Source organism: Vicia villosa, linkage group LG1, assembly GCF_029867415.1.
Source record: "Vicia villosa cultivar HV-30 ecotype Madison, WI linkage group LG1, Vvil1.0, whole genome shotgun sequence".
Taxonomy (NCBI): Eukaryota; Viridiplantae; Streptophyta; class Magnoliopsida; order Fabales; family Fabaceae; genus Vicia; species Vicia villosa.
This window is the reverse complement of record NC_081180.1, coordinates 242,944,643-242,959,387: the sequence shown is the minus strand read 5'-3', so window position 1 is coordinate 242,959,387 and position 14,745 is coordinate 242,944,643. Positions and strand designations below refer to the sequence as shown.

Sequence of the window (14,745 nt, the reverse complement as noted above, 5' to 3'; positions counted from 1 at the left end):
CCATCTAAAAGAAATTGCCATATTTTATGTATGAAATCTCTCTTGTATTCTCTCACACTTCTTTTCTTTTCTTTATTGTAAAGAGATCATGGAATAATATATTTAATATTTTTATATACTTTCTATATCTCAATTTAAAAAATGACTATTGTTTTAACAAACAAAATTTATTTTAAACTAATTGTTATTCAATTTTTTTCAATGTAACAATGAATTCTATTTTTTCAATTGTGTCTCTTAATTATTATTCTATACACTAATTCTAATATATTAATAAAGTTATTTTAGTAAAAATGTACTAATGATTTATAACAATTTTATTACATTCTTTAATCTATATGAAATGTTTCTATTAAACACAAACCACACATCTAACTAGTTAATTTCATCCTACATTTTATTTAGTTACATGTATTTATTAATTTGTATTATATATAATTATTGTAATAATAATGTATTATGTAATTTAAATAATATCACTTTTATTTTAATATGTATATGTATGTAATATATGATTAAAAATAGATTAATTTTGATGTCATGTTAAAACCACAGCTATATAAAATAAACAGCCAAGTAGGGCAAATATAATTGTGGAAAAGAAAAACATTTCTTTGCGCTTTCATTGAACATTAGGTGCATTTTGCCATAGTATAAGTTAGAGTTGTGATATGTGCTGAGTTGTGATATGTGCTCTTTGGTGCATCATGAACCATATGACACGCCTTGATTGAAGCCTTGCAGCCTTAGTCGAGAAGACTATTGAGACATTTTATTTTGTTTTTTGTATTTTGTGTTCCACATGTTCCATTCTTGTGAAATTATCATGTTATGTGGAAACTTGCATAAGATAGAAAATAGCTCTGATTTATCCCTTTTCAGTCGTCAACCTTAATTATTGAAACCGGTAGCAACCGGTAGCAACACAAAGTATATCAAAGATCTTTTCAGTTGTCAACTTAATTATTGAGACCGGTAGCAACTCTAAGTATATTAAAGATGTGGGATGAAAATCACAAGTGCTTTTACTGTTTTTATTTAGTACTATTTTCATGTTTTTGTATGTTTTTATATGTATTTTATTGTAAACATAAAAAATAATGTATTGATATTTATTATTAAGTCCAAGCTGTCAAACACTTAAAATCTTTCGATTTCATAACGTAAAAACTAACTTCTACACAATTTTAAATAAACTCAATAAAGTGTACCAAAAAACTTGCAATTAATGTCTTGAAGTTGTTTTTTGTTGCTCAATATTGTTAGATGTCGGATGTTTAATGAAGATTGATGATGTTTGATGTTGCTTGAATGTGTTATGACTGAGTTTGATAATAGGGGTCGGGGAGTGTTTAAAAAAATGAGTTTTGAAAAAGTTTGGGTAAGTGAGGAAGGAGAAGGAGCTATGGCGTGTATTTGAACGAAGGGCGTCTAGAGATGCATTTTCATAAGTGTTACAGAGATGTAACCTCGATAAGTTCTTTTCACTGATTTAGGGTCTAGTTCAGAAGTATGCTGAAGTTTGGTGCGTCCGGAGATGCATATCTAGAAATTGGAGGCATAAATATATTTTCGCGAGGTGTCTTAGTAATGCATAAGGTGCATTAAGAAATCCTCTTATCTTACTTCACCTAAACTAGAATGTCTTATATGAATTGGATATTGAGTTTAGTCAAACCCAACCCAAACTGACCCACATACAGCCTTAGAACAAAGTATATAAAACTCACTTCGCGAATCTCTGGAGAAGATGTATTCACTCAATAATTACATTTTTTTTTGGAAAAAATGGACTCATTTTTGGAAGAAGTACAAACATGTAAATCAGAGACTATTGCTTTTGATGAAATAGAGAAGGCTTCAGAGAAGAAAAAAGGAATATTGCTCCATATTTTGATCTTGCAGCTCATTTTTTGATTTGCTTTGATGGAATAATAGATTGTGAAATTTTAGGGTTTGCTGTAAAGAGTTAGGGATGTGTCACTTTTTCTTACTATACTCTGTCTCTTCATGAATTGTTTGGCTAGTATGTATAATAGCCATGAAGCAGTTTTTATGTTTATTGTTTCTGTAATTGATTAGCTTAGTTAAAGTTTGGGAGTGTTAGGAAATAATGTCTATATTTTGGTAGATTTGTAATCTCTAATGTTTTTCTACCAGTGGAATTTAGCATGTTTATATAAATCTTATAAAATAATAGTATGCATTTTTTAAAAAAATTTATTGAGAGCTCAGGTTTTTTATTCATTTATTTTTTTCATATTTTTTCATAATTTGTGGGGGTTTATAACCTCCATAACACCACCCAATTTATTTGATTGGATACAAGCAGTCACTCGAAACTCCCGCAAATATATTATGGGAATCGTATAAGCGGCAATTTTTATAACTCTCGAAAAACAATTTGGAGGTTAAAACCCCCGTAATTAGATTTAAAAACCCCCGCTATCCAGGCGTACCTTTTTGTAGTGGCTTACATAAAAAATTCATAATCTAATTAATATATGAATATAGTGACTGCATCTAATTCCCAAAAAAAGAAATTCTTAACTATGCTTATTAATCGTAGCTATGTCAATAATCCTACGAAGACGAGCTTTGACGTTTATCTGCCCTGTCACTTAAGTAGCGTTTTCGCCTTCATTCTCCCTCTCTTATTCTCCTGTTATAGACCAAGTTGAACCTACTTCAATTCTATATTACCTCACTCCACCGAAATTCCATTTGCAATGAACCTAGGCCTCTATTTATAAATGTGGATCATGGTATTTTCAAGGCGCACCACCGCTTCGTTTAGCGAGCTTGCTTTCTTCTAGGTTAACTTCTCTAGCGTAAATTATTTCTTTCCGAATTTCTCTTTTTATTACGTCCACTTTCATACAACCATTTTCTTTGGATGCTTTTTTTTTATGCTTGATTTTGATTTTTGGATTTTTTATGTCAAAGCATTTATTTTCTTTCATTTCAATAGTACTACTTGAATTTTCTTTTTAAAGACATTTCCTTTTTCTTTTTTTCCCAACTTTTGTTTTCTAAATACTCTTGCTTTTACGTTATCATATCCTTAAGATAAGGTATTGAACATTGATTTTTTTTTAAATCGACTAAAGGGTTGCAACATTAGAAAAGAAACTAACCTTTTAATTTCAATGCTCAAAGGGGTTTGTCAAATGATTCACACTCTCACAAGATATAATTTTTAGGTCAAGTAGTTTTTTACTTAATAACAAACAACTTTGATCATATTTATGACTTTCAAACATATTAAGTAATAACAGCAGTGATGAACAGTGATGAGGTTGCTCACATCTAACTTGGATATACTTATGATTCTCTACTTATATCAACATGTATTTACTTGATAGTAGAAAAATCAAACTTTGAATAAAGAAAATAATCCATAATCATGTTATATTGTACATATAGTAAGCTTATGATTCTCTACTTATATCAACATGTATTTACTTGATAGTAGAAAAAATCAAACTATAAAGAAAATAATTCATAATCATGTTATATTGTACATATAGTAAGAACATTGATCATGAATGAAACATTTAAGGGAATTAAACTTTTTTTTTTTAGCTATAATATTAGGGACGAATACCAAATTCATTTTAAAATTCAATGATTAATAAAAAAACACAAGGACGGAAATCAAAAATTCGTTAAGTTACATGAACGATTGACATATTTAAGCCTAATATATTTTAGGGTTAATGGTGGTTTATCCCGTGTAATATGAACGTGTTTCGGTTTACCCCCCACCGTTGCCAAAGGCAGGTTTTGGCAACGTTTTTTTTGAAAAAACCGTTGCCAAAAGGTAGGGAGGGGAGAAAAGTAATATTCACTAACATTACAGGGGTGAACTACTATTAACCCTATATTTTATAATACTAGTAAAAATTTATATGAACAAATAACTTTCAGTCATGATTCAAACCAGCATATTTCCATTTTGTTGAATAATCCTAATTGAACAAGAAGAATAATAGCAATTTATTAGTTAGCCATCAGGAAGTTAAACTCTAATGAGAATTAAATTACAATTGGTGGAAATTATGGAGTCTAGTTTGTCTGTTCATGGATGCAGTTTCATTTTTAAAAATTCTACTACAAATGCCATTTATTTTTCTAACAGAATAACCTTATTTTTCTACACGAAGAATAACCTTCCCACTTATTACTAAATTTTTTTGTATGAAATTATGGGCACCCAACATTTTTCATCAAACTCTATTTATCATTAGCTAAATTCAAAAGACAAACACATGAAATGTAAAAATAAATTATTTAAGATAAAGTATAACAAAAAAAAATTTATTTGATAAATAATTGATAATACTTTAATATGGATAATCATGTTCATCTTCTAATGATTTAATTAGTTAATTACAATTGGTGGAAATTAGCAGCCTACTTTTTCTAGTCATGGACGCAATTTCATACTTGAAAATTCTATTACATGTGTAACTTGTTTCTTACGGAATAACCACAAGAAGAATAATCTTCTCAATCACTACAAATTTTTATGTAAAATTTTCCTATAAATACATCACTAGAGCACCATCATTTATCATCAAACAACATTTAGCATTTCAAAATTAATTGTAATAGCTAAAATGAGTTCATTTTCTGTAGTGTATGTCTTAGGGTTAATATTTCTTGTAGGGAGTCACGTTGCATATGCACAAGACTCGTCAACAGACTACGTGAACGCCCACAACACAGCAAGATCGCAGGTTGGTGTTTCAGATATCGCCTGGGACGATACTGTCGCTGCTTTTGCGCAAAACTATGCTAATCAACGTAAGGATTGTCAACTGATCCACTCCGGTGGTGGTGGCCGTTACGGGGAGAATATCGCGGTGAGCTCGGGTGGCATGAGCGGCACAGATGCAGTGAAGTTGTGGGTTGATGAGAAATCGGACTATGATTATGATAGTAATACATGTGCTGCTGGTAAAGTGTGTGGCCATTATACTCAAGTTGTTTGGAGAAACTCAGTTCGTCTTGGTTGTGCCAAAGTGAGTTGTGAGAATGGAGGAACTTTCATTACTTGCAACTATGATCCACCTGGTAACTATAATGGCGAGAAACCATACTAAGTGCATGAAGAAATATCATCATAAATAATACCAAAACATATGTAAGTGATGAGTTTCTGACTCATTATTTTACATATGATAATAGTTCTCAAATGTTTATGTGAGTTAATCGTATGTATAACTTTCAAGTTAATTATTACCATCAGTCAAAAAGAAATTGTCGTATTTTATATATTAAATCTCTCTTGTATGAAATCTCACACTTCCTCTTTCTTCATTAAGAGATCATGGAATAATGAATTTAATATTTTATATACTTTCCATATCACTATTTTATTTTTTAAAATAGTAATACTTAAAAAAAATTATTTTAAATAATTCAATTAAAAAAAATCACTTAGAGACGTTTGAGAGTTGGTTTTTGGAGAATTTTGGGAAAAGATTTTGGAGGGGTGCGTCATGGTTTTAAATTGCAGTTGTAGTTGTGCATGCGGTTACGATTGCGGATGTTTTGATTGTGGTCATTGCGCTTGTTGCGATGCACATTGCGGCCGTTGCGGTCTGAATTTTTAAAAGAAAATATTTTTTTGTGTGTGCAAGATTTAATATAAGGGAGAACTAAAGGTTCTCCAACCTGATTACATGAGAAGACGCGAAGACCCCACAATGTGTTTGAAATATTATATTAAAAAACACTTAATCTAATGTTTTTTCTTTGCATAAAAAAGAAGTAAATCGAGTTATACAATTTTAATATATATAGATTTTTGATGAAAATACTTGAAAAAATATGATTAAAATTATTTAATGTACTTCCTAATATGACTAGAGGAGAGATTTTTAAATCACACTACAATTGCACTCTAATGCGGATGTGGACGCAACCGTATCCGCAATATAGCGGATGCAATTGCGGACCGCAATTTAAAACTATATACTACTTTAGCATATATAGTAATATTTTTAAAAGGCGGTAGCGGACCGGAATTTTAAAATAATATTTTAAATATTTTAAAATATATATATAAAATATATAATCATATTGTTTTAAATTTTTTTAAAATATAGACGCAACTCTTCAAACTTTTCTCCTTTAAAGTCTTTCAAAAATCAACTTCCAAAAACAACCCCTTCAAGTATATATATATATATATATATATATATATATATATATATATATATATATATATATATATATATATATATATATATATAAGCCTAGTCACACTACAAGAAAAAATGTTTTGTGAATCTCTATTTTTGCATGTTACCGCTGTTTTAACCGTCAGAGGTGTTGGATTACTGACACTTTGTCAGTTATTGCAAAATTAAGGTTTTGTTTGTGAGTTTGGAGGAGAGGAGAAGGAAAGGCTTTCGAAAACGAAAGTTAAAAAAAAATCTAGGAATATATTTGACATTTTAAAAAAATGATTTTATTTAGAATGATAAAATAGCTATTATCATTACAATATTTTTAATTTTCAGAATACTATAACAACCTAAAAGATATTTGAAAATTTTATGTAAGTCCTCCAAAATCCTCCTTCAATATAATTTTTGAGTTCCCCCATATTAGGGGGCTTTTGGTTTTAAAATTAAAATGAAATCCTCCAAAACCCTCATACCCAAAATATTTCTATTCTTTTCACTCAATCCTTCATATTTTTCCAAGTCCTCCCCTCTCTTTCCCCCAAACTCGCAAACAAAGCCTTAGTGTCTCGATTCTCTTTGCGACAGTTAACATATTGCAACGGTTCTAATATTGTCCCAAATAGTTGCAATAATTAGACTCCCTCCATTTCAAAATGATTGTTGTTTTAGTAAATAAATTTTAGTAAATAAAATTTATTTAAAAATAATGTCATTCTCATTTTTAAATATATCAGTGATATGTATCTTTTTATTATTTTACATATAGTTCTCAAATATTTATGTGAGTTAATCATATGTGCAACTTGCAAGTTAATTATTACCATCCATCTAAAAGAAATTGTCTTATTTTATATATGAAATCTCTCTTGTATTCTCTCACACTTCCTCTTTTTAGGTAAAGAGATCATGGAATAATAAATTTAATAATTTATATACTTTCTATACCACATGTTAAAAAATTACTATTATTTTAATAAATAAATTTTATTTTAAAATGATTGGCATTCATTTTTTCAATGTAACAATGAATTCTATTTTTTCAATTGTGTCTCTTAATTATTAGTCTATATATTATTTCTAATACATTTATAAAATTATTTTAGTAAAAATATATTAATAATTTATAACAACATTATTGCATTCTTTAATCTACGTTCCTATTTAACACAAACCATACATCTAACTAGATTGTTTTATCCTACATTTTATTTAGTTACATGTATTTATCAATTTGTATTATATATAATTATTGTATTAAATATTAAATATGATTTAAATAATATGACATTTATTTTAAATATGTATATGTATGTTTTTTTTGTGTAAGAAAGATATATTAATAGGGAAAATTAAGGGTTCTCCAACCCGATTACATGAAAAGGCGGTAGAACCAACCAAAAAAGAAAAAATTCAAACCAAATACATTTACAAGAGAAAACGAAAGAGATCCTTAACAAACTCGTAAAAATAAATAAAAGATATATTAATATGTATATGTATGTAATATATGATTAAAAATAAATTAATTTTGATGTCATGTCAACACCACAGCTATATAAAATAAACAGCCAAGTAGGGAAAATATAATTGTGGAAAAGAAAAACATTTCTATGCGCTTTCATTGAACATTAGGTGCATTTTTGCCATAGTATAAGTTAGAGTTGTGATATGTTTGCTCTTTGGTTTTTTTCTAATTAAAGTCATCGTGAACCCTATGACACGCCTTGATTGAAGCCTGGCAGCCTTAGTCGAGAAGATTATTGAGACATTTTATTTTGTTTTTTGTATTTTGTGTTCTACATGTTGCATTCATGTGAAATTATCATGTTATGTGAAAACTTTCATAAGATAGAAAACAGCTCTGATTTATCCCTTTTCAGTCGTCAACCTTAATTATTGAGACTCGTAGCAACACTAAGGCTATGTTTGGATGTTTGGAGGGGAAGAGAAGGGAGAACTTTGAAAAATAGGAAGAACTGAGTGAAAAGAATAAAAAGATTTTGGGTAAGAGGGTCTTGGAGGGTTTGATTTTCTTCATAACACTAAAAGTCTCATAAAAGGGGGAACTCAAAAATTGTATTAAAGGAGGGTTTTGGAGGGTTACATAAATTTTCCAAATATCTTTTAGGTTGTTATACTATTTTGAAGATTAAAATTTTTGTAATGATAATGACTCTTTTATCATTCTAAACAAAATCATTTTTTCAAAAAATATCAAATATTTTTCTATGTTTTTTTTTAAATTCGTTTTCGGAAGCCTTCCCCTTCCCTCCCCTCCAAACTCCCAAACATAGGCTAAGGCTATGTTTGAGAGTTTGGAGGGGAAGGGAGGGGAGAACTTTGAAAAATAAGAAGAGTCGGGTGAAAAGGATAAAAAGATTTTGGGTAGGAGGATTTTGGAGGGTTTGAGTTTATTCATAACACCAAAAACCTCATAAAATGGAGGAACTAAAAAATTGTATTGAAGGAGAGTTTTGGAGGATTTTGAAGGACTTACATAAATTTTCCAAATATCTTTTAAGTTGTTATAGTATTCTGAAAATTAAAAATTTAGTAATGATAATGACTCTTTTATCATTCTAAACAAAATTATTTTTTCAAAAAATATCAAATATTTTTCTATATTTTTTTAAAATTTCTTTTTTGGAAGCCTTCCCTTCCCCTCCCCTCCAAACTTCAAAACATAGTCTAATTATATTAAAGATCTTTTCAGTTGTCAACTTAATTATTGAGACCGGTTGCAACTCTAAGTATAGTAAAGACGTGGGATGAAAATCACAAGTGTTTTTACTTTTTTTATTTAGTACTATTTTCATGTTTTTGTATGTTTTTATATGTATTTTATTGTAAACATAAAAAGTAATGCGTTGATTGTAAAAACTATCTATCTAATTCGTTTCTCATTAGGTTTAAGTTGTCAAACACTTAAAATCTTTCGATTTCATAACGTAAAAATTAACTTCTACACAATTTTACATAAACTCATTAAAGTTTATAAAAAAAACTTACAATTAGTGTCTTGAAGTTGTTTGTTGTTCCCCAATATTGTTAGATGTCGGATGTTTAATGAAGATTGATGATGTTTGATGTTGCTTGAATGTGTTATGAGTGAGTTTGAGATAATAGGGGTCGGGAGTGTTTGAAAAAATCGGTTTTGAAAAAGTATGGGTAAGTGAGGAAGGGGAAGGGGCTATGGCGTGTATTCGAACAAAGGGCGTCTAGAGATGCATTTCCATAAGTGTTACAGAGATGTAACCCCGATAAGTGCTTATGGTCCCCAAACTTAAAAAAGCTAATTATTAGGTCCCCCAATATTAAATAACGTGAATTTTTTATGGTCCCTAGTCATTTATACGAATTTTTAATGACATGGCACCTCAAAATTTGTCCAGTCACTTATCATGTCATTAAAACCAATTTATTATACATTTTTAATTTAAAATTTAAAATTTAAAACCAACAGTTTCTCTGCACCGCTTACCAACCTCTCGAACATTTTGGGACAATCCTCAAGATCTTCTTCAAGCGCTTCTGCAATCTCTTCGACTCGATCATAATCGTATGTGTCTATGCAATCGTCTTTTGAAGCATACGTCGTATTATACCTCGATTCAACATTCCCGTTACTTTTCTCACCATGCAAATTCCAACATGTATAACTTCAATCAATTCCAAATCGTAGTAAATGCGATGCCAACTGATCCGCGTCAACCTGGCCCCCATAACAGCAACCCAAGCAAGGACACGTCATTCGACTCGAGTCTTCGTCGTGCGCAACCGCAAACTTAACGAATTCCAATACCCCTTTCTCGTACTCTTTCGACAATCGATTTGAATGCATCCATGTCTTAATTAAGCTAAACAAAAACAACTAATTAAGGCACAAAACAGTATAATGTGTTTCTGTCAAAACGCAAAGTATACCAGTAATTTGAGAAAGAAATTTACCTCGGATTTTACCGAACTCAAGAAAACGCAAAGAATGAGCGCTGTACGTCGAACTAGGCCGGGAAACGCTGCTAATTCAAAGGAAAGAAAACTTCTATTATAAAAAATTTCATACAACAAAAACCGACTCAAGCACTAATTACAGATCATTCATAAGTAGAGAAGTAAGCAACTAATTAAAGTAGAAACGATCCATCATAGCAGTTCATTCAAAGCACAACTAATTACTTTGACGAGAGATTAACATCACATATAATACTATAGTACTAGTTATGAAAGATTAACATCACATATAATACTATAGTACTAGTTATGAAAGATTAACATATTAGTGTAGGTTCGATATCCTGACAAAAACATCAAGGACACTTAATCACTCTATAATGACATGGATTATAACTGTTAGTATAATGCTTTCCTCTGTCACACACACATTTCAATCTAAGAGGTGTTTTTCATTCCTAATCATAAAGTAATTATGCTTGCTTATTAAAAAGAAGAAGAATACCTGATGCTGAAGTTGAGGACGAGAGGCAATATCAGCGAGCGTTGCGAACCGAAGCTGAAATAACAAACAAAAATATTATTAACATCAAATTCACAGCAATCAACCAATACTAACATCAAATTCACATCAAGCAACCAATGTAGGAACAAGCAAGAATCAAAGGGAGCAAATAAAATTCAAAAATTGAAACAACTAAAGTTTCAGAATGAGCGCTACAGAAGGAAAGGGGGTTTTACCTGACAGAAAATAGACTGTGTTCATGTCCTACATTAACTCATATAGTTGAAAACCATAATACATTAAATTTTAAAATACAAAATGATGGTATGAACAAAAGGTACAGGAAGTACATCATCCTTGAAAGTTGAAACAATAATATAATTTAAAAACAATAAGCCAGCCTGTTATAATGCATTGATATATTTAGAAATCTTATAATCTACGCTTGGGCAAACATTATATAAGGAGTTCTAATACAATTTTTTCATTGATATGTCCTTGCAAACTTAGTGAAGTTGTGGGTTGATGAGAAATCCGACTATGATTATGATAGTAATACATGTGCTGCTGGTAAAGTGTGTGGCCATTATACTCAAGTTGTTTGGAGAAACTCAGTTCGTCTTGGATGTGCGAAAGTGAGTTGTGAGAATGGAGGAACTTTCATTACATGCAACTATGATCCACCTGGTAACTATAATGGCGAGAAGCCATACTAAGTGCGTGAAGAAATATCATCATAAGTTTTCAATTCAGTTATAGAATAAATATATAATTCTACCAAAAAATATGTATGTAATGAGTTTCTGACTCATTATATTAAATATGATGATAGTTCTCAAATAATAAAATAATATTTATGGGAGTTAATTCTATGTATAAGTGTCATGTTAATTAATATCATTGGTCTAAGAAATTGTGGTATTTTATATGTCAAATCTCTCTTTCATTCTCTTACACTTCCTCTTTCTTCGTTTTCTTTTTGGTAAACAATATATATTGATAGGAGTACAAAGGTACTCAATCTCATTACAAAAAATCGAGAGAAGCTTCAAGAACAAAGATTTTCGCTAAACTTGTATAAATTGCATTTGGGATGAGTAATATCTCCGATGAAAGACCACCTCAAAACCAAAAGTTTTATATTCCAAACTTTGTCTAAAATGTTCCAACCATCATTCCTAAATATGATGACATTCCTTAATATCCACAAGTTCTTGCAAACTGTCATCCAAATGTAACCTTCTTTACTAGATTTCACTTTCTTAGACTTACGAAAATAAAACCAATTCAAAAAACCTCCCTTAAAGCTATCTCCCCTTCTATCCAAAAAACTAATCCAATCCGCCATCTCTTTCCAAACAAGTTTAGAAACGCAACAAAAACTACTACAAAAAGCACATCTAACATCGGACGTGAAATTCGTTTAACCTCGGTTATTAAAACGTCAAGGGGTAAAGTTAGCTGCATGTGGGTTCCAGCATCTGCATTTTTATTAATTTTAGAACCGGATGGCACGCCCAATATTAAAACTCGATGTTTTGAAGAACCGAGATAATAAATCAATATTCTTAACAAAAAGAGAACAACAACAACAACAAGAATAACAACTGTAATGGAGAATAACAACAAGAGCAAGAATAACATCAATGACACAGTTCCATTAGGAACTAAACAACCTACAATGTACACATCATTACATCAAATTATGCATAGGAAGGAGTGGAAGGAATATCAAAGAAGGGAAAAAGAAATTTGAAAAGACAAAGAGATGTAATCATTCAACAACTCGAGGGAGCTAGTCAACCATAAGATCTTTCTAACTTCCAAGATAAGAAAACACGGAGAATTAAAGAAGCAATAATTAGAAGGAAACATGACATGCATAAAATCCTTTGGCTTTTAGAATTTCAAAGATCAGAGAAGAGGGAGAATTTGAAGAATCAATATAAAACCGAAAAAACTTCATCTAGAGAAATCAGAGAAGGGGAAGAATTAAAATGAGTATTTATGCTGAAACTTCATCCAAAGAAATCAAAGAAGAGGAAGAACCAAGACAGAAAATGAGTACTTCTTCCAATGCCGAGAGAACATAAGTTGTAGTGGTTGTAGAGGTCCAATTCGTTGAAAGAGGCCCTGCTACTAAATCTTTGAGACCCAAGAGAGCTCCCAGGAAGAGGATATCAAGAAGAAGAAAGGTGAAAATGTCAATCATCATCGATTATGATGATGATGATGAAGCAGATTATACTTGGTCAAACTTTCTCTCAGCCAGAGGATTTAGATATGATTAATACAAAAACGATCTTTTTGTAATTTTATTTAATGAAAGTTTTATTATAAGATTTCTTATCTGTCAGGTTAAGGTTACAACTAATTTAGGGCTTTCATTATATGGTTTTAAGGAATTCAAAAACTCTTTTCCCATACACACTAATCAATCAACTTGTATCCCATGGTTATATGCTACTAAATCAGAATAAAGCCAAAATACAGTTGCAGCAAAACAAAAATAAAGGAAATGTGAATGGCACTAATGCTTCATACACAAAATATAATACATATAATTATAACTTACATTAAATTATCTTGTTGTCTTTCCCATATTCATTTTTGTTGTCTTTCCCAGATTCTTGATGCATAGTCCTCAAGGCAGTTTGTACGTTAACCAATATTTCTTCTCATAAAAACACGTGTTTGCATAACCATCCAAAACACCAAAACCAAAATCTAAAACAACCCAAAGTTATTGTCACAAAATTTGAATAAGAAATGAACATAGCGAATATGCCCAACTACGATCCAAAAATAATGTTTCTCAACAATAACAAGAACAACAGTAATGGAGAACAACAGCAACAACAAGAACAACAACAATGGAAAATAACAACAACAACATCAAGAAAAACAGTAATAGAGAACAACAACAAGAACAACAAGAACAATAGTAATGGAGAATAACAACAAGAACAACAGTAGTTAAGAACAACAACAATAACAAGAACAACAATAATGGAGAACAACAACAAAAACAACAAAACAACAAGAACAATAATAACATACCGCATAGAAGAGTTTTACATTCCAAACAACGTCTATAGCGTTCCAACCATCATTCCTAAATATCATGTCATTCTTTAATATCCACAAATTCCAGCAAACCGCCATCCAAATGCAACCTTCTTTATCGAGCTTCACTTTCTTAGACTTACAAAAAGAAAACTAATAAAGAAGGTTGCATTTGAATGACATGATATTAAAGAATGACATGATAAAGAACAAAGCACACAAGCAAGATCGCTAGAGGAAGAGATAATACCTCTTAACCTTAAATGATCTCTCATCGGTAATCTGTTCAGAAAGTTTTGTCGTCGCGATTAACAGGGCCAAAGGGATATGAAAACTGCTTGACAAATTGTAAAAAGAACTCCCCAAAGGTATCCCACGTCGCTTTTGATAACCCATTCTATCTGGTCCTTCCTGTCTATCACCGGAAAAATCGGCTTCGTTAAGAGTTCATGGAATAAATGAAATATAATATTTTATATACTTTCTATACCACTATTTTATTTTTGAAAATAGAATAATTTAAAAAATATATATTTTAAATAATTTAATTAAAAAAATTCACTTAGAGTTATATATTTAAATGTATAATATAGTAAATTCACAAGCCTAGTCAAACTGAAGAAAACAAAGGTTTTTTTAATTTTGCGCGTTGCCGCGGTTTTAACTGTCAGTTTTAACTCTCGCTAATAATTGATAGGACGGTTTGCCTACTGTAAAATTAGATGTCACAATTCTGTTTTGCGACAGTTAATATATTGCAACGGTTCGAAAACTGTCTTCAAAATATAATTGCAATGTTTGTAATCGTCATTAGTTATATTTGACATTTTGTTTGTGAAGATGTTTTGTGACAATTGTTAACCATCTCAAATGTGAAAGTGTGACAGTTTATACAACCGCTACATTTTTTATAAACCACTTTTATATATTTTTTTAAAGGCAAGAGAAGATATATATATATATATATATATATATTAATAAGAGGGAGAACTAAGGGTTCTCCAACCTATATACAAAATGGCC

At 30.3% G+C, this 14,745-nt stretch overlaps 1 protein-coding gene across 1 annotated transcript; it reads left to right on the top strand.

Annotated features, from left to right (window-relative positions):
- Positions 1–4,594: 4,594 nt before the first annotated feature.
- LOC131624720 (pathogenesis-related protein 1A-like) lies at positions 4,595–5,287 on the top strand. Its single transcript, XM_058895643.1, has one exon. The coding sequence runs from the start codon at positions 4,623–4,625 to the stop codon at positions 5,106–5,108; it is 486 nt and encodes a 161-aa protein (XP_058751626.1). The 5' UTR covers positions 4,595–4,622; the 3' UTR covers positions 5,109–5,287.
- The last annotated feature ends 9,458 nt before the right edge of the window (positions 5,288–14,745 follow it).